Source organism: Oryctolagus cuniculus, chromosome 3, assembly GCF_051225735.1.
Source record: "Oryctolagus cuniculus isolate XC-2025 breed Fujian yellow rabbit chromosome 3, ASM5122573v1, whole genome shotgun sequence".
In the NCBI taxonomy this organism is placed as follows: domain Eukaryota; kingdom Metazoa; phylum Chordata; class Mammalia; order Lagomorpha; family Leporidae; genus Oryctolagus; species Oryctolagus cuniculus.
This window is the reverse complement of record NC_142869.1, coordinates 183911883-183938507: the sequence shown is the minus strand read 5'-3', so window position 1 is coordinate 183938507 and position 26625 is coordinate 183911883. Positions and strand designations below refer to the sequence as shown.

The window sequence follows — 26625 nt, the reverse complement described above, 5'->3', positions numbered from 1 at the left end:
CTGCACGCACGATGGAGCGAGCCTTTTTAAAGCACACGAGGTCACTGGCACTGTTCACTGATCCATTGGGGCAGTCGGCCATTAGCCCATTCCACAGCTGAGCTTGGGGAGTGGTAGCCGCAGCCTCTGACAAGCACGGGTGCAGGAAACACGGGAGAAGAGCACTCCAGCCCCACCCAATCCACTGGTGCTCCGACAGGCGCCTCCCTGGCAGGGTCCTAGCTCAGGGCCTGCCCGGCCCCTGCCGCAGCTGCTCAGCTGGCAGGCCAGCTGGCAGAGAGCATTTCCCAAGCCATTTAAGGGAGTTGGATGGGAAGTGGAGCGGCCGGGACCCCATGAACCGGTGCCCACATGGGATGCCGCACCGCAGGTGGTCCTCAGGTTACCGTGTTTCGTTTCAGATCCCCAGTGCCCCAAAGGCCAAAGGTAGAGCTCAACTCTAGGCTCTTGTACTTGCTTTTAAAGCCATCTCCCCTTTACTCCCTTTCCATTTGCCAGTGCCACACTCATGACTGCCGGGGAGGACGATGACTGCCGGCCCACTTGTGCCACCGCAGTCAGCACTGGGGCACGGGTCACACACTCTGCCGGCTCGGCACCACGGTGCCATCCTGTGCTCCACACTTGGCTTGGCTTTTCTGCCTCAGAGCTCTGTGAGGACTTGCTCAAGCCCACTCAGTCCTTGCATAAGCTCAGCCCAAACAAAGGCACAGGCCGGGGCTAGCGTTCTGGCGCAGCAGGCGGAGTTGTCGTTAGACACCTGGTGGGGAGTGCTGCTTTGTGTCCCAGTGCTCTGCTTCTGCTCCAGCTCCTGGCCAACGCACCTCGGAAGCAGCAGGTGATGGCTCTGCCGACGTGGGGGGACGCAGACGTAGTCCGTGGCTCCTGGCTTCAGCCTTGCTCAGCCATCTTGGAAGTGAACCAACGTATGAAAGATCTGTTTCTCCCCCTTCTCTCTCATACATATGTCACGGGAGAGTTACCGTTGCTGAGGGCAGCCCTCAACCCAGGGCCCAGAGCCCCAGGCTCTCGCCCTTTCATGTGCAGTTCTGGGGTGGGGGACCTTTTCAGGCTCCACAGAGGTGCATGGAGCCCTGTGGTCATCAGCACCCCTAATAATGCTGCCTCTCCTTCCTGCATCACTCTCTACCCCTCACTCCTGCCTCCTGGGATCAGCTCCCAAGTGGACGAACTGCACCCGAGCCCTTCCCTCACGTTCTGCTTCTGGGGAAACCCAAATAAGGCATTTGCTAACATCTCCATCTCAACCTCTACCCAAGGACAGGAGCCACAAGAGCCCCAACCAGCTCCCGACAATGCCTGTGGGTTGCTTGTCTCAGCCACCTCTGAAAGGCCCTGTAGGAGCCGGCAGCTGATGGGAGCAGGGATGAGAGGGGAAACTCCAGGCTCACCTTGCACTGGTGGTGTCTGGGAGCCTGAGAAGTGCACGGAAGATTCAGAACATGCAGCAGCCCCAAAGCCAGCAAGAGCAGCAAAATGACTCCAGGATGCTATGAGCTCTGGCTTCTGTTTAATGAGAGGTGCTTCTGCTGGGCAGACCACGGAGGCCCAGGGCACTGAAGCCTGGCACAGCCAGCCCTGGCTACCCAAGGACAGTTCATTCCATTATGGGTTAGAGGTGAACACTGCAGTAGCTGAGGGCACGCCTACTCTTGAAATCTCAGCACAAAACATAATGTCTGAGACATCTCAGGAATTCAAAAATTACCTGTTGGATACACAGATGAGGATTAAAACTATAAATCTAGCCATAGCCACAGGGAGAGTCCAGGGGCTGCTTAATCGCAAGTAACATGTCTGCTGTCAGGCCAAAGTCACGTACATTGAGCCTCTGCCGAGCACTGGCCATCTCACTGCCACCCCGACTCTGGACACTCTCCTCTGAGCCACTCACTTTTCCAGCCCCCCAATCCCTACGACCTCTCCTGTTGCATTCACCAACATTTCTGGATTCTCACTGTCATCATCATAGGGGCAGAAAGGTTTGGCCACAAGTCAGCCAGCAATTACAGGCCATTCAGAAGGGCCACCAGCCACTCTGAGGAGTGGGCATCAGCCTGGGGCCATCTTGGTGGGGGGGACACAGCACACCTGGAGCCCAAGCCACTCGGAAAAGCAATTCTCCAAGGATGATAACGAGGTTGATAAGGAATAGGGAGGGAACATATGGAGGCTACAGAACATTTATGACATAGACCGACAGTCTCACGGATGTATACTCATTCCCAAACTTAACTAAGTTGTAGACAACAATTTACAGCATTTTGTGTCAATCATACCTCAGTGAAGTAGTGTGTGTTTTTCAGAAAGGAAATTGCTACAGATCTCATCCAGGTGTATCACCTGGCCCCGTCCCCAGAGGGTGTGTTCATCAGGTTTATTTTGCAGCCCAGGAGTCTTTTTTTTTTTTTTCCCCTTTTTAAGATTTTTTTTTTTTTTTTTTGAGAGGTAGAGTTGCAGACAGTGAGAGGGAGAGAGAGAGAGAAAGATCTATCCACTGGTTCACTCCTCAAATGGCCGATCCGAAGCCAGGAGCTTCCTCTGGATCTCCCATGCATGTGTAGGGACCCAAGGACTTGGGCCATCCTCCACTGCTTTCCCAGGCCATAGCAGAGAGCTGGATGGAAGGGGAGCAGCTGGGACTCGAGCCGGCACTCTATGGGATGCTGGCGCCACAGTTAGAGGATTAACCTCCTGCGCCACAGCGCTGGTCCCCCAAGAATTCTTTGTTTCTAACAGGTACCCTGGGTGATTCTGGTGTAGAAGAGTCCTTGGACCCCACTTTAGAAAATGAGTGGTTGATGCCTCGAACCCAACAGTGGACCCAGGTTTAGGGGCACATGGTAGGCAGTGCTGCAGCAGGGCAGAAAACTGGGCCAAGTTCCCAGGGTATGAATACCACTTCTGCACCTGGTCTGCAGACACACCCAGGTGGGCTCAGGTGTGTGAGTGCCACTTCTCCTGGTCACAGGCACACCCAGGTAGGCTCAGGTGTGTGAGTGCCACTTCTCCTGGTCACAGGCACACTCAGGTGGGCTCAGGTGTGTGAATACCACTTCTCCTGCTCACAGGCACGCTCAGGTAGGCTCAGGTGTATGAGTGCCACTTCTCCTGGTCACAGGCACGCTCAGGTGGGCTCAGGTGTATGAGTGCCACTTCTCCTGGTCACAGGCACGCCCAGGTGGGCTCAGGTGTGTGAGTGCCACTTCTCCTGGTCACAGGCATGCCCAGGTGGGCTCAGGTGGGCTCAGGTGGGCTCAGGTGTGTGAGTGCCACTTCTCCTGGTCACAGGCACACTCAGGTGGGCTCAGGTGTGTGAGTGCCACTTCTCCTGGTCACAGGCACACTCAGGTAGGCTCAGGTGTGTGAGTGCCACTTCTCCCGGTCACAGGCACGCTCAGGTAGGCTCAGGTGTATGAGTGCCACTTCTCCTGGTCACAGGCAGGCCCAGGTGGGCTCAGGTGTGTGAATACCACTTCTCCTGGTCACAGGCACGCTCAGGTGTGTGAATACCACTTCTCCTGGACACAGGCACACCCAGGTAGGCTCAGGTGTGTGAGTGCCACTTCTCCTGGTCACAGGCACGCCCAGGTAGGCTCAGGTGTGTAGGTGCCATTTCTCTTGGTCACAGGTACGCCCAGGTAGGCTCAGGTGTGTAGGTGCCACTTCTCCTGGTCACAGGTACGCCCAGGTAGGCTCAGGTGAGTGAATACCACTTCTCCTGGACACAGGCACACCCAGGTAGGCTCAGGTGTGTGAATACCACTTCTCCTGGTCACAGGCACACTCAGGTAGGCTCAGGTGTGTAGGTGCCATTTCTCCTGGTCACAGGTACGCCCAGGTAGGCTCAGGTGTGTAGGTGCCACTTCTCCTGGACACAGGCACACCCAGGTAGGCTCAGGTGTGTGAATACCACTTCTCCTGGTCACAGGCACGCTCAGGTAAGGCTCAGGTGTGTGAATACCACTTCTCCTGCTCACAGGCACGCTCAGGTAGGCTCAGGTGTGTGAGTGCCACTTCTCCTGGTCACAGACACGCCCAGGTAGGCTCAGGTGTGTGAGTGCCACCTCTCCTGGTTATAGGCACACCCAGGTAGGCTCAGGCGGTCCAAGGAGGGGCCTGGCATCTCAGTGTCTCTGCATGTGTGTCCCAGCATGTGCTGCACCTGCATGCTCTCTGCAAGCGTCTGTTTTCCTCCACGTGGTGGGATCTGAGCGTCAGCCTCTCTGTCACCAAGGTGCTCAAAAGCATGCCTATGTCCCACGCCCTTAAGTTGTGTTATGTGTGTGTGTGAGATGTATTTGTGCATGTGTGTGTGAGTGTGCGTGTGTGAGTGTGCATGTGTGTGTGCAGGGGAACTGTGGAACGTGGGCAGAGAGTTACTCAAACACAGGTAGAGCTTTTCACTTTACTTATTTCTTATACTTATTACAATATTTTAATAAGGATTTAAAATGTTTTTAAGTTCAAAGTGGTTTTTTTTTTTTTTTTTTTTTTTGACAGGCAGAGTGGACAGTGAGAGAGAGAGAGAGAGAGAGAAAGGTCTTCCTTTGCTGTTGGTTCACCCTCCAATGGCCGCCACAGCTGGCGCGCTGCAGCTGGGGCACCACGCTGATCCGAAGGCAGGAGCCAGGTGCTTCTCCGGGTCTCCCATGGGGTGCAGGGCCCAAGCACTTGGGCCATCCTCCACTGCACTCCCTGGCCACAGCAGAGAGCTGGCCTGGAAGAGGGGCAACCGGGACAGAATCCGGCGCCCTGACTGGGACTAGAACCCGGTGTACCGGCGCCGCAAGGCGGAGGATTAGCCTATTGAGCCGCAGCGCCGGCCTCAAAGTGTTTTACCGTGTAACTGAAGGTCCCAGAGACGAATGAGGGAGAAAGGAAGACAAGCTAACAGCCTAGTAGCTTATCACCTGAGCTCAGTCTCCACACTTCCTGTCCCCCTGAGATTTAAGTGGCTTGGCCACTTCACGTCCCACCTCAGCTGTGGCCCAGCACTTCCTCCTGTTGCTCCTGGTAGGAATAAAGACGGATTAGTTTAAGAAGCTCACACTACCTGCACCTGCTTCCAGGGCTGCTCTTCTCAGGTAACCACACACGTGGTCACTTTTCATGCACTACAGCCTGCATGAGCTGTGCCATTTCGGAAACAAGCCATGCTCACGGCCTTATAAAGTGATTCCCCCTTCTTGAGTAGCTTATGTTTTCAGTCTGGAGCATCAATGTTGGAACCTGCTTGACCTCTGTGACGGGGAGATCCAGCAGAATCTGAGTTTGGGCTGATGAGGCCGTGGTCAACCTGCTGGACAGAAAACTGCTTCCTGGCCAGAGACTCAACCACCAACTCTGGCTGTCTGGGAAACACAGGCCCTGGTCAATGGGATCCAAATGGAGGAGCGCGGGCCCCAGAGCCGATGTCCTGCTGATCACGATGCAGTGGGACCCTTGGGCACGGGCAGGACTGGAGCTGACGTCTCTTGTCTCAGACTTCACAGCCACGGCGCAGTTTGAAACCAGGTTCTGAAAGAGCCAAGCTTCAGAACTGTGCCTTAAAGACAGCACAGTCATGTGACAGAAGCAAGCGAAACAGGCAGATATCTATTCCATCTACGTCGACCCAGCAATCAAAGCATCAGAAACGCTAAGTGCACTGAGATGCCCACACTCACGAGGGAGTGGGCAGCCCCTCATACTCCAGGGCCCCTTCCTTCTACTCCTGAGTAAATGCCATCTCCTAGCTTCTGGGTCTCCCCGGGTAACACTCCCACACTCGCTTATTCAGTCACATGTCACTTAACAGGGCTATGTTCTGAGAAACCTCTCACTGCACAATATCAGCACTGTGTGGACACCAAAGAGGGTACTGTGCCACCTGGCCCGGCCACAACATCACTAAGTGAAAGGATCGTGTGTGACCACCATCGTACACGTCCTCTGCTGTTGATTAAAATGGCACTACGCAACACCTGACTTCACACCAGTCTCCCGCAGCTGGACCAGGCCTCCTCTCCTATTCCATTGAAAGCTCGCATTTCCTTTAAGACCTACCTCATTATAGTTCTTGGCCTATAAATTTCCCCTAATAAACATTTAGTTTTTAGATGAAGAGACAGAGAGTGTTCCAATCTACTGGTTCACACCCCAAGTGTGTGCGATGGCCCCAGTCCAGGTCTGGGTGGCAGGAACCCAACTACCTGCCCTCCAGGTTGCACATCAGCAGTCAGCTGGAGTGGGACACTGGTGTGGGAGTGGGCATCTCACCAGCAGGCTAAATGCCTGTGCTCCCACTCACCCATTTATAAAACCTCTCACTGAATGACTTCTAATGTCTTGCACTAGTTTTGCTCAGGTCAGTTCCCGAGAGTCTGCCCACAGGTTTAGTTAAATATCTGTTGAATGAGCAAACATTTGCAATACCAAAACACCAGCAGTAAGCCCTGGGCAGTTTGTGTTTCTCACTCCTCAAAGATTAGAGGCTACGCCTTACCTCCCATACCCCTGAATGCACGTGTAACACAGGATACCTGGGAGGTACCCAGCGAATGTCTGATGGAGCAAACTGAATGAAAATTCATCTCCACCTCCTGTTTAAAACCACTATGGGATCAACTTGAACACAGTGCGCCCAAGGGAACCAGACAGAAAAGTCAGTTTATTCTGGCTATTTTTATATCCTAACTGTTATGCCTATTTTGCGGGTCCAAGCAATGGTCACAAGGGTCTTAGAAAGTCTGCGCAGGAACATTTCGACTGCCCCAGAGCAGAAGCAGAGGCTCGGTGCGTCTCAGTCACCGCTGAGTGGCAAGTCTGTCTGTCTGTGCTTCCTGAGACTGGGCTCTAACGTCTGGTCTTGCTTTAGCTTGCTGGTCACACTGACAGCGCGAAGGGAGGGCGATCCCCTGTGGACGCCAGTGCAGGACGCCAGTGCAGGGCTGGGGAGGAACTGGCAGAAGGCTGCTGAGAACAAGCTCCCCAAAGCAGAGGACCAGCGCTGGTGACGTTTAACCACGTGACTGACCTTCAAGTTGGAGACTCTGCATCAGACTCAAAAAACTAGAAAAGCAACCTGTTCCCTTGACGAACACAGCACCGGCTTTGCCTTGCAGAATTCCAGTACAGTATGGTCCCAACCTCGGTCGTGCCTCACACTGTGGACAACGTTGGCTCCCAGGACACCATGTCCTTTCCCAGGCCCCCCAGTCTGAGGACAGGAGCCTCTCTTCATCTTGCTGCTTCCACGTCGCTGGGCAGCAATGCTGGTGGCAAGACAGTTAACACAGTCCCATTTACAAGGAGGGAGGGCCATGTGAGTGTTTCTAGTCGATAACGTGCTCAGCTCAGTACAAGGACCCGGGGCTGGGGGTGGGGGGAACAGGCAGAACTGACAGGCCCAGCCAGGAGGCTGACTGCAGCAAGGGCTGGCCTCTCTGTCCCAGGGAGCTCAGACAACTTTCCCGAGGTCCCCGAAGCTGCTTCCTTCTCGGACAGCTAGAGAGCTTTCCTTCTTCCCTCTGCTTCTCCCAAGCAGGAAGATCAAGTTGGCAGCGCGGCCTGGACGGCGAGGACTGCAAAGACCAGGAGCTACAGAAACGTGCCGACTGACACGCGGCAGACTGCTCCGGAAACAGGCGAGGCCGGGGAGGAGCAGGACGCTCTGGCCACCCTGGAACTGTGCCATCGTTTCCGGCGGAGCAGCCACGCTGCCTACCTGCTGACCGTGCCCTCGACACCAGGGCTGTGCTCAGAGAGGACAGGCGTGAGGCCAAGGCCAAAGTGACCACAGAGAGGAAGGGTCACCGTGCTCCGAATTTCAGGCAGTGGTAGAGGCTAAAGCAAGGGGGAACTGGCCCACCCGAAGGCAGGCCTCAGAAAAAACGAGATTCCAGGCCAGACGTGACCGTGCCTGCCTGGGAAGTGCAAGGATGGCCGGGAAGAGCTCCCGGGGGCCCAGGGTGGGCGCAAAGCTGCCTTCAACACAAACCACAGGTGTCCACGCAAGGCTCGCCCGTGTCACTAGTGACTGGTGTCCAGCCCGCCCCCGAGCCTCACAGCACAGACCCCCTGAGCTGGGCTCCCCAGCTCTGTGAGCCCAGCTCCTCGGGACCAGGGACACCAGGGAAAGCAAAGGCAAAGCAGAGCTGCGGAGTTCGCGGCAGGGGAAGCCGGGGGCAGGAGCTGTCCGCACGGGCACAAGAGGGTCAGGACACAGAAGGGGCTAAGGATCCCAAAGGCAGCTTGCTAGATTCATAGGGTATACTTTAAATATAGTTTTTTTTTTTTTAAAGTGTACTTATTCTATGTGAGCGGGAGGGAGAGGAGAAGAGAGCGAGAGCTTCCATCTGCTGGATGCACCCCAGTGCCCACAGCTGGGAACTCAGTCATGTCTCCCACATGGATGGCAGGGAACGGGGACCTGAGTCAGCACCTGCTGCCTCTCAGGCTGCAGAAGCAGGAAGCTGGTCGAGGAGGCAGAACTGGGACTTGAACCCAGGGTGCGGGCACCCACCTGGCACCCTAACCGTGCACCGAATGCCTGCCCCCAAACACGTCACCACACAAAACTTTGAATGAACTTGAAGAAAACTGGGTATCCAGCTACAAAAGAGAAGCTGGGAAGCCCCTGGGTTGCTCCAGCTCACCCTGCATCAGGCTAACACCTAGGAAGAAGTAGCCGTTGGTGGGCTGAACTCACACGCTGCAGCACAAAGCTGGGAGCGGAGGGCCAGCCCTGGCCCAGCTCCTGCTCGCGTGGGCTGGGACGGACCCACGATGGCGCCACAGAGCTGGCTTCCAAAGAGGATACGTGCTGCCGGCTGCTGCTACCCTCCCCTCCAGGTCCGCCCCGGCCACCATGCTTCTGCCGCTGCTTCCCTCAGGGCTTACTTCTCCCCTCTGCCTGGCTCCACCGAGAAGCACCTGGCTCTGGAGCCAGCGGAACCGTATCTACAGAGCAGCAGGGCCACCCAGCAGACTGCACAGCTCAGGAGGGGCGAGTGGAAAGCAGCCTGGCATCAGAGGGGACCAGGCGGAGACCCTCGCCAAGATGGGGGAGCTGCACGCACACCGGCAGCTAGTGCGGGAGAAAGTGGCTGGACCTGAGCTGCTGCAGTCCATAGAATGCCTCCTCACGGGAGAAACGGCCCGGCGGCGGCAGGGTTGGGGGGTCCTTAATGCCTCATCCTGAGTCAGTGTCAGGACGAACAGAGGCCGGGAGGAAGGTGAGGGGCCTGCAGCTCCTGCCATGTGACCACTGCTCTTCCCAGCAGGCGGGGGAAGCTGGGAGGAGACTTGCGACAGCGCTGTGGGCAGTCAGGGGGCCAGGAATGGGTGAGGATCAGCTGTGTCGACGCAGCTGTAGCACATTCTCCAGCTTTTTCTCCATGGCCTTGAAGCCCCCGGGCAGAGGGTCTCAGGCAGCAGTCTTAGGGACCTCTTCCATGTCATCGGGCTGTCTTCTCGCAGGAGTCTGTCATTTCTTACCACTTGCCTGGTCCCTGCGCCCTCAAGGACAACCCATCACTATTGCCCCAAACCACCTCTCTCTCTGTCTTCAGCCAGCTCCTCCCTGTGCCCCTCTCGGGCTGGCTGCTGCTTGCAGCACCTACGATGTGTTAACCACGGCGAGCGATCAGCCCAGCAAGCGCAGAGGCCGGCTTCTCCCAGGTCATGGGTTAGGAGATGAATGTCTAGGGAAATGAGGCAACTGGCCCAAGCCACACAGCTTTTGAGCGGAGGAATCAGGTCCAACCCTGGGTCCTCCTGACTCGGAAGGCAGCAGAGAGCAGCTCTCAGCCTGACTGGCCCTGGGGCCCAGGAAAGCTGGTAGAGGTCATTCAGCCGGCCCGTGGGTTCTGTCTGCGGAGGGCACTTTGGAAGCGCCCCAGGAGTCTTGCAGGTGCAGCCAGGGCTGAGAATCAGTATGCAGGAGACTCCAGGACGGTGAGTGCCTCGTCCACGACCCTGCACTTAGCACGGCGCCGGGTTGGAAGTAAATGCTTGTTGAATGACTGACTGTACGGAGGAATGGTTGCCTAATTCACACTTCCCAGAGGCTCCACAATTCTCCCCTCGCCCAGACCCGAGGCTTGCTCACCACAGGAGTGAGCAGCCGGCTCCCTGACTTCTCTCTTCCTCAGCCTCCTCCACACGGGAGGTGAGAGGAGCAGCCTTCCCAGCCTTCACCTTTGGCTGTTCAAATCTCAGGACACAGTTGCCAAGCTTTAGCCTGCTACTCAAGACCCCCAGCAACCTGGTCCCACTCTGTACTGGCTCGCAACCACACCTCCCTCAGAACTCTGCCGGCAGGTGGCTGACCTGTCTCGCACATTCCTACGGCAGGATTTTGGACAGCACGGCCCGCCCTCTTCTCCACCGTGAGGACCCAGTTCCTCCACCTTGTCTGGACCTTCATTCCAGCTCCCACGGATCCCTTCCAGCTCTGAACAACTAGACTAAGCCTCCTCCTTGGCTCTGCTCTTACCTGGCTCCTCACCGTCATGTCAATGTGCGCCAATAGGACCATAATTTCCCAGCTGCATTAAGATCACTGGCGGGCAGCAACTGTTCACACGCGCTCCTATCTCGCCCTGGGTGACGGCCACCACCGGGCCCCTCACGGCCCCTGTCATCTTGGTGCGGTCTTACCTGTAATACCGGGACTGCAGGTAGGTGGAGCACACGGCCTTGGACACGTGACTGGCTGACCCAAAGTCGATGACCTTCACCCTGTACGGCTGCCTGGACGGATCCACCAGCATGATGTTCTCCGGTTTGAGGTCAGCGTGGATGAGCCCGAGGCTCTTGAGCTTCATCAGGGCCGTGGCTACCTGCTGGAGGACCGGGCGGATGTATTTCAGGGGCAAGGGGCTGAACTTGTTCTGCTTCAGAAAGTCATAGAGGTTCTGCTCCAGCATCTCGAAGACCAAGCAGGTGTGATTCTTGTGCTGGAAGCACTCGTAGGCCCGCACGAAGTTGTAGTCGTCGGCACTCTCTGTGCTCAGCCGGGCCAGGATGCTCACTTCAATCTGGCCCTGTCGGGCATAGGACGGGTGGTTCTTGAGGATCTTGATGGCTACGATTTCATTGGTGCCCCGCTTCCAGCACTTGACCACTTGCCCGAACGTCCCTCGGCCCAGGAACTCCAACACCTCGTAAGTGTTGGTCATGGAGCACAGCACTTCATGCTGGACCAGCTGGTAGTCACCCTCGCTGTTGGAGCCGCTGTTCTTGGAGGTGGCAGTGGACGTGGTGGCAGTGGCGACCGTGGCCCCGCTGGCATTATTCTGAATCATGGGTGGATGCTCTTCGATGATCTGCACGCTGCTCGTGTTCTCGATCTCCTCGCTCTTACGCTTGAGTCCGCATTTCTGGTAGGTGTCAAGGAGGCTGACGGTGCTGCGCCGCATCAGGTTATGTGGTCCGCCGAGGACGGGCCCAGGGACAGACGTGCTGCTTGCGGACGTGACCACTATGTGCCCGGTGCTTCCTGGGAAGATGATGGTCTGCTCGTAAGGTAGGCTGGGGTTTGGGATTGGCAAGGAGGTGCTGACGGTTGTGGTGGCTGGCTGAGAAGGTGCTGTGTTCTTGCTCTGGCTGTACACTCTGCTGTGGGAGCCGTACCCAGTCATGTCCCAGCTGGAACTCGGCTCTACTTTGAGTTTCTTCACACTACAGAAGGCACTTGATTGGAGGGTGTGAGGGGAGAAAACTTGCACATGTGAGGCCATACCTGTGAGGAGAGAAGAGGAGAAATAAATTCTGAGCCACCTCTGCATGAATAAACCCCAGAGATCCGCTGCAGCTCTGAGATGGCCTGGAGTCAACAGCATTTCCCTCCCACTTCAAAATAAGGCCGGGAACAGGAATCTACTGCACTCAGAAGCGGACCTGTTACTCAGTGTGTGGGTCACCCTGCCACCAGCAGGGGGAAGGAGGCTTGGAACACAGAATGAGAACAGGGACTCCACTCATCTTTTTAAATATCAATAGTGTTTGTGAAAGAAACTGCTATCAGGTGGCCCCTGGTTAACTGTTACAAGCTTAGCTACTCCATGTGGTCAGCCAGCTCAGTTCTGTCAACAGGCCCCAGCGGTCAGGTGGCCCCGTGGGGGGCTCCTCTGGTCTTCTGGCTGAACAAGTGCTGCCTGGCATCTGAGCCGTCTTAACCAAATTCTGCAGGGCTCTATCACAGTTGTTCCCAGAGCAACTGTCCAGCTTAGCAGTTGACGCCCGCGTCCCCAACCTGGGTTCAACACCCACCTGCAGCTTCCAACTTCAGCTCCCTGTTGGTGCACCCCCCAGGGGGCGGTGGTTCTGGCCCACCCACGTAAGGGACCTGACCTGAGTTCCTGGCTCCCGGGTTTGGCCTGGCCCAGCCCTGATGGTTCCAGGCATCTGGGGAGTGAACCATCAGACTGGAGCTTCCTTTCTCTCTCTCTGCCTCTCAAGTTTAAAAAAAGAAAAATTATAAATAAAAGAGTCTGACATTTTCATTTAGATTGACTAAAACATGATTATCAGCCTCTTCGCCGGGGAGTGGGAAGCACAGATTATGGACTCGATTCACTCATTTTCCATGCTAAATTCTTACATCGATAAATTTTTCTAGAAAGTACTACTATTTCATATTAGCACTTTGCCCACAATTTAGCTAACTTCAGAAATTTGTAAGATGATTGCTTGGGAAGAGTTGTACAATTTATAATCACGGCGATACCGGAAACATAAAAACCCACAGAAAAGAAATTAAGGAAAAATAACAAGGAGATGAGGAAGGGTAAGTAGCTGCAGTGGGTAAAGGCTTCTTCGAGGAGCAGAGCGGGCGCAGCTTCGCCAGACACTGCTGGGGCTCAGCCACCCGGCGCCCGTGCGTCTGGGAGCGCTCGGCCTCAGGCGGAGTGGGTGGTCCACACCTTCCTCTTCACCCCGTCTCAGCACCCACCCTTCACTTTGCTCCCAAGCTGGAGGCCCGCCTTACTCTGCTCTCCTGCCTGGTTCTCTCACGACTCTCCATCCCCCGGCCCCTCTCCCCCGTCTCAGAGGAAGGGGTGTCTGTCCTCCAACATGGAAACTGCCCTTTCTGGAGGCCCACGGTCCCCCGTTTCCTCTCGAACTCTGTGTCCAGCACTTTCCCTTGCAGCTTTCAGTTTCCCTGCTTAACTGGAGCCAGTCCTTAGCAGACACTTCCTGCAGGTCGGCCAGTCCTGCTGTGCACACACAGACTCCCAGCTGGAGGGCAGGAGGAGCGACGGCCGCCCCCCACTCTCCCCTTCTTCTCCCCGTAATCCGCGCTTGACCCTCCCTTTTCTTAAGTGTTCACTTAGTAATCTTCCCATTCACTTTCAAACACTATACGACTGTAATTTTTTAATAAAGATTTGCTTATTTATTTGAGAGTCAGAGTTACACAGAGAGAGGAAGAGACAGCGAGAGAGAGATGGTCCATCCATTGGTTCACTCCCCAAATGGCCAGACTGAAATCAGGAGCCAGGAGCTTCTTCTGGGTCTCCCACGTGGGTGCAGGGCCCAAACGCTTGGGCCGTCTTCCACTGCTTTCCCAGGGCATTAGCAGGGAGCTGGAATAGAAGTGGAGCGGCCGGGGCTTGAACCAGCGCCCAGATGGGATGCCAGCATTGCAGGCAGCAGCCTTACCCACTACACCCAACGCTGGCCCGAGGCCTGCACTCTTAGAGGTAGATGACTTTCTAGCAGACCAATCCACTGGCCGTTTCAGCCTCTATCATTGTCTCTGTGACATCTGACACTGCAACCACGACTTCCTTCTAGAAGCTCTTATCAGGATTCTCTGCAATCTCTTCCTCCCACTGTGCTTGGGGGTGGGGGCGGTTCCTCTTCCTCTTCTTCCTGTAAAGTGTTTGCATTTACCACATTTGGACTCTCTTCTCCCGGCAATACACCACCCATCCAAACAGTTTAAGCCATCATCTCCACGCAGGCAACTCCCACGTATTTATCACAGGTTGGGTTCTCCCTCATAGTTCCAGCGATACAGTTTTGCCTCCCACTACGTAAAAATGATCTTCCCCAGTGACCTCCTTATCCTTTCCTAAAAATCCAGCCACCTCACCCTCCTTCCTGACACCTCCATATCTGTTCATAAAATATTCTACTGGCCGTTTGGTTCCCAGACCTTGGAGGATTCTTTTCCTCCATGAACAGGAAGATATGAGGCACTCATAATCTCTCCTCCTCCAACATGTCTCCTGCACCCAACTCATTGTTTCTGTTCTTGCTGTCCCTTCCACAGTTGAAGCATTTATCACTCCTGGTAGGGCAATGCAAATACAGACATCTGGTCTACCTGAATGCTCTTGCTCTTTAATTTGTCTATTTTGGGCCACCAGCTTAATCTTCCTGAGCACGTCACTGGTGTTCTGAACAAAAATTTTCAATGGACTCCTTGGTGTCAAGTTGATCCCAAGTGACTTGCTGGCTGCAGCTCCAGTGAGTAACCTTTCTGAACTCTTAGCTCTGATCAACCCTGTCTAGTCACCCTTCGAAGGACCACCTCCTACACCCCCCACCCCCGTCTACTCTTAGCCCATGCCCGTCCAGCATGCCTTCACCACTCCTCTCCCCTCCTCCAAAGACCAGACCGTTATGCCCCTCCCCTTCCCAGACCACCACAACCTCTGTTTGGTCACAGGTTGTGTTTCTGCCTGTCAAACCATTCCCTGTGGGGTTACTATCTCTGTGCCTCACATTTAGGTCCTGAGGACAAAACCCACTGTCTACACTTCACACTTGCTTTTCTTTCCCACAATGTTATAATAACTGAGTTCAGCACACACGGTGGGCACCTGGCTGACGGAACACAGCACTCTAGCCAGCCAGACCTCCAGGAGCACTTAGCTCTCCGATCACACACAGTGACCAGCTGGAACCCGGAATTCTAGAGATCAGAGAGAAGTCTGCAGTACTTCCCATCTGAACCACAGAGCAAGGCAGCTCCTGTCCTGGACCGGGCAGCCACGTCTGTCTGCACTTCAGATGTGCTCTGACTGCCCAGGAGCTGACCCTGACCTGACCCACGACACCCGGCACATGACTTGAGCCCCACTTTTACCCTGATCCCAGGGGTATACGAGGCTTCCCTTCTTGCTTGAATCCAGACCTTGACCACACGGCTCTGCACAGCCTTGTGCCTTGACAACACTACTCTCACTCACCCATGCAGAACCCAAGAGACTGGTCAGGTTTTTTTTTTTTTTTTAAGATTTATTTATTTATTTGAAAGGCAGAATTAGAGATGGGAGAGAGAGTAGAGAGAGAGGAGAGAGACAGAGAGATAGATGGGGTGGGGGGAAGACAGACAGGAAGAGAGGGGGAGAGAGGGAGAGAGAGAGAAAGAGAGAGGAGAGAGATCAATCTTCTATCTGCTGGTTCACTCCCCAAATAGCTACAATGGCTGGAGCTGTGCTGGGCCAAAGCTGGAGCTTCATCTAGGTCTCCCATCTGGGCACAGGCACTTGGGCTGTCTTCTGCTGCCTTCCCAGGTGCATTAGCAGGGACCTGGATCAGAAGTGGAGCAGCTGGGACTTGAACTGGCTCCCATATGGGATGCTGGCATAGCAGGTGGTGGCTTTACCCTCTGCACCACATGCCAGTCTGTCACCTGTTTCTTCCTTCTGTTCTTCTTGTTCAAGTCGACCACCCCCTAGTTCTTTTTTTTTTTTTTTTTTTTTTTTTTTTTTGACAGGCAGAGTGGACAGTGAGAGAGAGAGACAGAGAGAAAGGTCTTCCTTTGCCGTTGGTTCACCCTCCAATGGCCGCCGCTGCAGCCGGCGCACCGCGCTGATCCGATGGCAGGAGCCAGGATCCAGGTGCTTTTCCTGGTCTCCCATGGGGTGCAGGGCCCAAGCACCTGGGCCATCCTCCACTGCACTCCCTGGCCATAGCAGAGAGCTGGCCTGGAAGACAGGCAACCGGGACAGAATCCGGCGCCCTGACCGGGACTAGAACCCGGTGTGCCGGCGCTGCAAGGTGGAGGATTAGCCTATTGAGCCACGGCGCCGGCCCTACCCCCTAGTTCTATAACAACACAAAAAACGGCTGTTCTCTGTTTATTACTATTATGTACGCCTATTGTTCTAGATGCTGTATACGATACAGAAATAACCATTCCTTGTCTTCCAGTCGCTTATCCACTCAAGAGACAAAGGAAACACTGCCTTCATCCCTGTCTCTAACTTGCCCCATACTCTCACTGCATGAGCCCTGAGTGGGGGTGGGGCTGGCCCAAGGAGGCAGGACGGTAACATGACGGTCACACACAGGGCAGTGAGGCTTTATTCTCTATTTTCACTGTTTCAAAAAAGATTTTGGTAGAAAAGCCAGGGTACTGAAGTGGAATTTTACAGAGGGAAAAAAGGGTGGCTTATGACTGACTTGTTATTGGGATGACAGCCAAGGGTCATAAAACTGTGACAGTCCTCACTGGCAGTGTCTGATGACAGATGCCCGGGATCAGAGCAGAGACCTTCCTCGCAGCAGCTGCCTCTGACTGGCCAGGCCTGGGGTGGCCACTGCTGCCCCTCGACAGGGTCAGCAGCCACCATCCAAGAACTGGGTGCGTGCCCAGACAGCCTGGTTACCTCTGCTCTGCAGCAGAGGCCATTTTGCTCTGGGAAGCAGACTGTTCAAACAAGGAGTCACCAGTAACGTTTTATTCCTTATAAAGGTATTCTAGGGATTTTAAAAGTAGTGGTTTCACAGCTTAATTTTAAAATAGTCTCAGGGCTACAATCAAGCTTTGGTCCCAATTTTTCTCCTTGAGAGTATTTTTTCTGGAACAGCCTTCTTGATGAGCTCAGCCATCAGAGAGTTCACCAACTTTAACCACGGGTTTATCCAGATCCTCAGAGCTGGGTGGGGCGCTCATGCTTCCCTCTCTAAGGAGAGCGAAACATTTCCCCCCACTTGCCTCTGCTCCCAGGGCCTGCCTTCCTCCCTATGTGTCAATCTTCTTTCAGCAAAGGCAGGGGCTTCATGCGCACTGCAGCTTGATCCTACAGCAGAATCTCAATAGTTTTGGAAGTCGTCTCTGCCTTCCTAACTGGCCCTTGGAAGAGAAAGTGGATTTTGGTCCTGCTGAGTGGGAGGCTGGGGAGTGGGTCTTCAGTCCAGGGGGGTTGGTATGAGGAACCCAGGAAAAAACAGTAAGAGAAATCTGCAATAATCGCACCTGCTCCCAGAGGGGAGACCCAAGTCAGACCTGTCCACAAAAGCCTCAGTGGCCTCGAGCATAAACCACCAAATGAGCACACGCAGAGCAAGCCTCTGTGACCTGCAGCCCTGCAGCTACGGCTTCTGGACAGCAGGGTTCCCACCCCGCTCTCCTGTGCCTCCTGGACAGGCCAGAGACATGAGCACTGCCAGAGGCACCCGCAGGCCTCGCAGGCCTTTAATGGTACAGGCAGTGTGGATGCGCAGTAAAAGTACTTAAAAATGAACTTACTGGGGCTGGTGATGTGGTTCGGGGGTAAAGCTGCTGCCTGCAGTGCCGGCTTCCCATTTGGGCGCTGGTTTGAGTCCCAGCTGCTCCACTTTGATCCAGCTCTCTGCTATAGCCTGGGAAAGCAGTAGAAGATGGCCCAAGTGCTTGGGCCCCTGCACCCACGTGGGAGACCCAGAGGAAGCTCCTGGCTTTGGATCAGCCCAGCTTTGGCCATTGTGGCCATTTAGGGAGTAAACCAGCAGATGGAAGACCTCTCTCTCTCTCTCTCTCTCTCTGCTTCTGCCTCTCTGTAACTCTGCCTTTCAAATAAATAAATAAATCTTTAAATAAATGAATTTATTAGAATTTAAGACATTTTTGTCAAACGACTGTATGTGACAAATTCTTCACTGAAGGTGGTACCTATAAGGTTGACATTAAAACATATCCCATGGTCAGCAGAATTAAAGTCTATCATTTATAAGAAGTCCTTCCTTAATACCACAAAGATATGGAATGTTTAGTTCCCCCCAAATAAACCCCCGTCACCCAGATTTAGGGTACATCTGGATAGCCCATATGCTAAAAGAACGGAAGGCTCCGACCCACCGACAGCTTCACTCAAATGTTCAGTCTCCATTTTAAAGAAATGCACACAGGTGTGCATTTCAAAATGTTATTTTTAAAAACATTTGCCTTCTAGTCTTTATTACAGATATCATCGCACTCACAAAATGCTACCAGACTTGCTTTCAACCCCTATTCCTCAGGATTCTCACAACACACAGGATTCTCTGGGTTTTAAGTGCATACCGGCTCTGGGATGATGTTCCAGGGCAGGGTGAGTGCTTCGGTTTGGTACGGCTTGGATGGGTCCCTAGAAGCTTGGCATGGTGATGTTGGGAGGTGTGACCTTTAAGAGGTGGGGCCTGGTGGGAGATCCTTGGGGGAGTTGTTCTCAGACAGGAATCCCGAGCTCTTTCTAGAGTGAGTGGCTGTGAGTCCAACCGCATTGGCTTCCTGCTGGAGATGTGACCTCTCACGCCCACACGTGCTCCCACTGTTTGCCATGGGACCCTTGCAGAGCCTGTGCTGTGCTGTCTGGACAGTCACCCTCTAAAACTGTGGACAAACCTCTTTTCTTTATGAAGTTAGCCTCCAGCATCTTACTTTAATGGCAGAAAAAACAGAGAAAGCACACATCAGATTTTGTCTGAACAGTCCAAATTACCCTGGCCATGCTATGCCAATTCAGTTAGTAAAAGCACCCTCCCCACTTTATTTCCCTAAAAAAATAGGAAGTCCCATAGCTCCTACGGGAAGTGGGACAAACAGATTCCTGAGGTTTAAACCTAGGTAATTCTATGTGCCACTTGGTCTCTATTTACCTTAAATTTATTTATTTTTTTAATGGTAACTTTAAAAATTACTTATTTACTATATTTATTTGAAAGGCAGAGAGAGAGAGAGAGAGAGAGAGGGAGGGATGAGGAGAGGGAGAGGGATGAGGAGAGAGAGGGCGGGAGGGAGGGAGGGAGGGATGAGGAGAGGGAGAGAGAGGGAGGGAGGGAGGGAGGGATGAGGAGAGGGACGAGGAGAGGGAGAGAGAGAGAGGGAGGAGGGGAGGGAGGGATGAGGAGAGGAATGAGGAGAGGGAGAGGGATGAGGAGAGGGGGAGAGGGAGAGAGAGAGGGAGGGATGAGGAGAGGGATGAGGAGAGGGATGAGGAGAGGGAGAGAGAGAGAGAGAGGGAGGAGGGGAGGGAGGGATGAGGAGAGGGATGAGGAGAGGGAGGGGGGAGGGAGGGATGAGGAGAGGGATGAGGAGAGGGAGAGGGAGAGAGAGAGGGAGGGATGAGGAGAGGGAGAGGGGGGGAGAGAGAGGGGGGGAGGGAGGGGGAGAGAGAGAGGGAGGGGGGGAGGGAGGGATGAGGAGAGGGAGAGGGAGGGGGAGGGAGGAAGGGAGGGATGAGGAGAGGGAGAGGGAGGGCGGGAGGGAGGGAGGGATGAGGAGAGGGATGAGGAGGGGGGGGGGGAGGGACAGACAGAGGGCTCCCACCCACTGGTTCACTCCCCAGATGACAGCAGGAGCTGGGCCAGGCCAGGCTGAGGCTAGGACCTGAGAACTCAGCCAGGTGTCCCACATGGGTGGCAGGAGCCGACTACTTGAGTCAGCACCTGCAGCCTCCCAGGATGAGCAACAGCAGGACGCTGGAATCGAGACAGAGCTGACTCAAACCCAGGCATTCCAATATGCCATGGAAACCTACAAGGAACGCTTTAACCGCTACGCCAAAGATACACTCCCACGCCACAAAGGGCTAATGAGAAACTTATTTTTCTAAAGTTCTGGATAATTTTTTTCGGTCCAGTAAAAAGAATATCTAAAAATCTTCACAATCTTCTTGAGGTCATAACTCACATGATTGTTAAAATTCACATCTGTTAAGGGATTGGCTCATTTAGTGTATTTTCCCCTACTTAACTGCTTAGTTTCTTCATAACTTTATATTTCATAATTAGAGAAACTGAAAAGTTGCTTCACATCTGAGTACACTTCCTTTTCACTTCACCACCCTCAAGTTATCTACTGGAAGATCAGATTTTGCTGAAACTACAGGCATGAGCCAGGGTATGCTGTGATAAAAATAATCAAATTGAATTTGATTTCACTGAATTCACCCGAGCCCCGGAGAAGGAATGATTAGTAATACAGTGGCATGTTTTTTTTTTTTTTAATCGGTACAAGCATATAAGATTTAATTTGGGTTTGGCAGATGTTAAATAGATTATCACTTAGAATCCAGTTACATTATTAAAGAGAACAAAATCAAGAGCACCTTGTTTTAAGAGGTACCAAATTTCTCACTTACTAAAATCTTTTGGGCACATACCTGGACTGAGTAACGAGTATTTGATGGACACTACAACTTTTTTTCTTAAACTGAAATCAAAAACTCCAAGAAAGGATCAATTCTCATACCTAATGGAATGCCAAACCATATTACATATTTTGCACACAAGAAATAATAAAAATTATAGAACATGGGCCGGCGCCACAGTTCACTAGGCTAGTCCTCCACCTGCGGTGCTGGCACCCCAGGTTCTAGTCCCGGTTGGGGCGCCGGATTCTGTCCCAGTTGCTCCTCTTCCAGTCCAGCTCTCTGCTGTGGCCCGGGAGTGCAGTGGAGGATGGCCCCAGGGCTTGGGCCCTGTGCCCACATGGGAGACCAGGAGGAAGCACCTGGCTCCTGGCTTCAGATCGGTGCAGCATGCCAACTGTTGCAGCCATTTGGGGGGGTGAACCAACAGAAGGAAGATCTTTCTGTCTCTCTCTCTCACTGTCTAACTCTGCCTGTCAAAAAATAAATAAATAAATAAAAATTTAAAAATAAAAAAAATTATAGAACATGCCAGAAGAATCACATTAAAAAAGTATGAATGCTAGAAAGACGCACCTGAATGGATGCTGTTAAACACCTAGAAAGAGGTTAATCTGTATATTCTTGGATAGCAAGGTGATCTGATGCCTCAAGGGGTTGAAAAGTACTAGAATAATTTCCTCATTGACTGCAAAATAATATTCCTAAAATCTTAATAATTATTCTGCTGAATTATCAAGTTTGTATTTCACTAGTACAAAGGTCATTTCAGACTAGCCCATTTCTAAATGATGGATTTCAAAAGAGTGCATTTAAATGTCTATGGGGCTTCTACACTGCTTTCAGTCTGCCTCTCCACCAGCGATCCAATGTGAACTCTACAGCATCTGCCTCTCCACCAGTGATCCAATGCTAACGCTACAGCTACAGCGTCTGCCTCTCCACCAGTGATCCAGTGTGAACGCTACAGCGTCTGCCTCTCCACCAGCGATCCAATGTGAACGCTACAGTGTCTGCCTCTCCACCAGCGATCCAATGTGAACGCTACAGCGTCTGCCTCTCCACCAGCGATCCAGTGTGAACTCTACAGCGTCTGCCTCTCCACCAGTGATCCAATGTGAACGCTACAGCGTCTGCCTCTCCACCAGTGATCCAATGCTAACGCTACAGCTACAGCGTCTGCCTCTCCACCAGTGATCCAGTGTGAACGCTACAGTGTCTGCCTCTCCACCAGTGATCCAGTGTGAACGCTACAGCTACAGCGTCTGCCTCTCCACCAGTGATCCAGTGTGAACGCTACAGTGTCTGCCTCTCCACCAGTGATCCAGTGTGAACGCTACAGCTACAGCGTCTGCCTCTCCACCAGTGATCCAGTGTGAACGCTACAGCGTCTGCCTCTCCACCAGCGATCCAATGTGAACGCTACAGCGTCTGCCTCTCCACCAGCGATCCAATGTGAACGCTACAGCGTCTGCCTCTCCACCAGCGATCCAATGTGAACGCTACAGTGTCTGCCTCTCCACCAGCGATCCAATGTGAACGCTACAGCGTCTGCCTCTCCACCAGTGATCCAATGTGAACGCTACAGCGTCTGCCTCTCCACCAGTGATCCAGTGTGAACGCTACAGCGTCTGCCTCTCCACCAGCGATCCAGTGTGAACGCTACAGCGTCTGCCTCTCCACCAGCGATCCAATGCTAACTCTACAGCGTCTGCCTCTCCACCAGCGATCCAGTGTGAACTCTACAGCATCTGCCTCTCCACCAGCGATCCAATGTGAACGCTACAGCGTCTGCCTCTCCACCAGCGATCCAGTGTGAACTCTACAGCGTCTGCCTCTCCACCAGTGATCCAATGTGAACGCTACAGCGTCTGCCTCTCCACCAGTGATCCAATGCTAACGCTACAGCTACAGCGTCTGCCTCTCCACCAGTGATCCAGTGTGAACGCTACAGTGTCTGCCTCTCCACCAGTGATCCAGTGTGAACGCTACAGCTACAGCGTCTGCCTCTCCACCAGTGATCCAGTGTGAACGCTACAGTGTCTGCCTCTCCACCAGTGATCCAGTGTGAACGCTACAGCTACAGCGTCTGCCTCTCCACCAGTGATCCAGTGTGAACGCTACAGCGTCTGCCTCTCCACCAGCGATCCAATGTGAACGCTACAGCTACAGCGTCTGCCTCTCCACCAGTGATCCAGTGTGAACGCTACAGCTACAGCGTCTGCCTCTCCACCAGTGATCCAGTGTGAACGCTACAGTGTCTGCCTCTCCACCAGTGATCCAGTGTGAACGCTACAGCTACAGCGTCTGCCTCTCCACCAGTGATCCAGTGTGAACGCTACAGCGTCTGCCTCTCCACCAGCGATCCAGTGTGAACTCTACAGCGTCTGCCTCTCCACCAGCGATCCAGTGTGAACTCTACAGCGTCTGCCTCTCCACCAGCGATCCAATGTGAATGCTACAGCGTCTGCCTCTCCACCAGCGATCCAATGCTAACTCTACAGCTACAGCGTCTGCCTCTCCACCAGTGATCCAGTGTGAACGCTACAGCGTCTGCCTCTCCACCAGCGATCCAATGTGAACGCTACAGCGTCTGCCTCTCCACCAGCGATCCAATGTGAACGCTACAGCGTCTGCCTCTCCACCAGCGATCCAGTGTGAACTCTACAGCGTCTGCCTCTCCACCAGCGATCCAGTGTGAACTCTACAGCGTCTGCCTCTCCACCAACGATCCAGTGTGAACTCTACAGCGTCTGCCTCTCCACCAGTGATCCAATGTGAACGCTACAGCGTCTGCCTCTCCACCAGCGATCCAATGCTAACTCTACAGCGTCTGCCTCTCCACCAGCGATCCAGTGTGAACGCTACAGCGTCTGCCTCTCCACCAGCGATCCAGTGTGAACTCTACAGCGTCTGCCTCTCCACCAGCGATCCAGTGTGAACGCTACAGCGTCTGCCTCTCCACCAGCGATCCAGTGTGAACGCTACAGCATGTCCCACCAGAGCACAGCACAGTCAACAGGAGCTCTGCTGAGTTCCTCGCCAGCAGTGCCGGTAACAATGCCAGTTACTGCAGCTCTGGGAAAGCACTGAAATAAACTCCATCGTTCAATCTGCATTAAGGGTCCTCTGTGTAAGACTGGGGCTGGGCACGACAGGAAATGCAGACATCTGAGTTATCATTACTTGATGTAAAGGGGCTTGAAATCTCCGGGGTTGTGGAGTTCAGTGCAAATTTAAAAGGCCAACTGGCAGTTCTAGCCAACGTACGCAACTGCCAAAGTAAATGCTGTCGGCGTTCAGAGGCAGGAGTCACCGTGGGCTGTGGTCAGACAAGGTCTCGCCACAGACAGAAGATCCAGGCTACGCTAGAAAGACGGGGTGTCTTCTGAAAGCAAAAGGATGGTGTTCCAGGTCCTTCTAACTGGCCTACGTCAGTGGGTCCTCCAGGGACAAGTCTCCGCAAGGCAGCAGCTAGCTCTGTGGTCTCTGCCCGCAGGAAACTTTGGCTTTGCTTGGAGATAACTGAGGCACACGGCATAGAGGTGATATATACCTGCAAATGCGAAAGCTGGAAATAACCACCAGTGAACACCTAGCTATCCAGCACTGTCACCTCCAGATAGCTTAGGCCTGCAAGAAGTGATTTTAACTACTAAAAAGAGCTAGTGGGGCCGGCGCTGTGGCGCAGCGGGTTAACGCCCTGGCCTAAAGCGCCGGCATCCCATATGGGTGCCAGTTCTAGTCCCAGCTGCTCCTCTTCCGACCCAACTCTCTGCCATGGCCTGGGAAAGCAGTAGAAGATAGCCCAAGGCCTTGGGCCTCTGCACCCATGCGGGAGACCCGGAAGAAGCTCCTGGCTTCAGATCAGCACAGCTCCGGCAGTTGTGGCCAACTGGGGAGTGAACCATCAGATGAAAAACCTCTCTCTCTGTCTCTGCCTCTCCTCTCTGTGTGTAACTCTGATTTTATATATATATATATATATATATATATATATATATATATTTTTAAGAGCTAGTATGAAGGCCATTTCTTTCAGCCGTCACTGTCACTCTCACTGGCGCATCGTTAGCAAGCTGTAGGGGACCGGCATGACTGCCTCTGCTCTGTGTATGTGAGACTCCAGGTCTTTCCTCCCCTCTAAGGTCCAGTGTGTTTCCCCTCTTTGACAGCTGAGGAAATGGAGTTCAGGGAGGCGACCTAACTTGTCCGAAGTCTCTCTGCTACTGCTAGTATGGCTAGGCTTGGAAATGCAGCTTGCCTGACTCCCAAGTCTACGCTGTTAACCGTGCTTCTTCCTCTTGAGGTTCTTAGACTAGAAGCACCAAATAAGGATCCAGGAACAGCAACAGCTGAAGGAAAGACGAAAGCTGATGGTGAGAGAAGACAGATCTCAGCTCTGGGAGGTACCTGACTGGTCAAACGATGGACACTCACAACAATGATCTCTGACAGTCATCCGTCATTTCCATATCCCCCGGCAGATATGACATTTGAGAAATATAACCCTTAAAAACGACTAAAATGAGTGGATCTCTTTGAAGAGGTACGTGTCACTCATCTGATGCACAGTGGCGCAGTGGGGAGAGAGCTGGTCTTGAGAGGGAAGATCTGCGCTAAGGGACCTTGGACAGGCCGCTTAGCCGAGGGGAGGGCTGTCGCAGCAGTCCAGAGGGGAGGTGGGAAGGATGTGGAGAAGGACGTGCCCGAGGACATGGAAAGCAGGAGAGAGATACGAGGCCCTGCAGAGGAGAGGAGGTAAGACGTTCTGACGGGATGTGAGGGCCCAGGAGAGAGCTCAGGCATTCGGGGGACCATGCACGGCACTGGGGAAGGCGGCAGTGGCGTGGAAGCATTATTCTTCGAGGCAGGGAGAGGGTGGAACCAGTTTTCAACAAGCTGAGTTCTAAGTACTCAGAGTAGACCCGGGTTGAAGCGCCCAGCACTCAGCTCTGCATATGGAACTCTGAGGGAAGGAGCTGTTTACTTCTCTGAAGTGAAGAGGGGTCTCTGACATGAGCATCTGGTTCCTACTCCTGGGCGGAATCCTGTATGAAGATGGACCACTCTGAAAGGAAGGGGAAGTCAATAGGATGGGCTAAGCCTGTGCAATCAGTCCTTCCCCTTAACGAAAGCCAAGAGGATCAGGTGGTCCTGAACCAGTTCACAGACAAGGCCAAAGCCGAAAATATTCCCAAGCAAAGGACAGGACGACCCTTGTCAACAGAGGAGAAGCGGAAACGGAAGGTCTACACCCCTAGTATCCAGGGGAGAATGGAGCTGCCCACTGCGAGAACACAGCACGCTGGAGAGCTCCATTTGACAACAAAGAAGAAGTGTTCTATATGGACCAGGAAGGAAAAATCAGGTCAGGAACACAGGTGAGGCCGGGGCTGGAGGTGTTGACCTGGGGCTGCCAGAGTGCCCTGTGCGTAAGCTGCTTCCCAGGAGAATGGTGCAGAGAGTGGAGCAGATGGCACAGGGCTCCTCGGGGGCAGAGACGCCGTCAAACAGCACGGAGAGGACAGAGAGAGTCACAGGGAGAAGTCAAGGATAAAGGGATAAGGAGCACAATTAGGGGACTGATCCAGGACAGTGAGAGCTGAGAGAGAGGGTCTGGGCTGGCTGGGAACAGGCCAAGAACATTCTCGTCCCACAGGGGTCAGAAGGAGACAGGAGTGCTCCCCTGGGAACTAAACCGAACACACCACCCACAGGGAGCAGGAGAGACGGGAGTGCTCCCCTGGGAACTAAACCGAACACACCACCCACAGGGAGCAGGAGGAGACAGGAGTGCTCCCCGGGAACTAAACCAAACACATCACCCACAGGGAGCAGGAGGAGAGACGGGAGTGCTCCCCTGGGAACTGAACCAAACACACCACCCACAGGGGTCAGGAGGAGAGACGGGAGTGCTCCCCTGGAACAGAACTGAACACACCACCCACAGGGGTCAGGAGGAGAGACGGGAGTGTTCCCCTGGAACAGAACTGAACACACCACCCACAGGGAGCAGGAGGAGAGACGGGAGTGCTCCCCCGGGAACAGAACCAAACACATCACCCACAGGGGTCAGGAGGAGAGACGGGAGTGCTCCCCTGGAACAGAACTGAACACACCACCCACAGGGAGCAGGAGGAGACAGGAGTGCTCCCCTGGAACAGAACTGAACACACCACCCACAGGGGTCAGGAGGAGAGACAGGAGTGCTCCCCTGGAACAGAACTGAACACACCACCCACAGGGAGCAGGAGGAGAGACGGGA

At 53.7% G+C, this 26625-nt stretch overlaps 1 protein-coding gene across 8 annotated transcripts in view; it reads right to left on the bottom strand.

The window, feature by feature from the left end:
- HIPK2 (homeodomain interacting protein kinase 2) overlaps nucleotides 1–26625 on the bottom strand; it is a 195516-nt gene that overhangs the window by 111053 nt on the left and 57838 nt on the right. For 7 of the 8 annotated variants that reach the window (XM_070071416.2, XM_051835654.3, XM_051835655.3 and 4 more), the window contains exon 2: nucleotides 10666–11749. In XM_070071416.2, the coding sequence (XP_069927517.1) occupies nucleotides 10666–11747 (1082 nt within the window). In that variant the 5' untranslated portion in view covers nucleotides 11748–11749. Of the gene's footprint in view, nucleotides 1–10665; nucleotides 11750–13671; nucleotides 13885–26625 lie in introns of those variants that run through there. The other variant, XM_089328715.1, reaches the window with a different exon arrangement.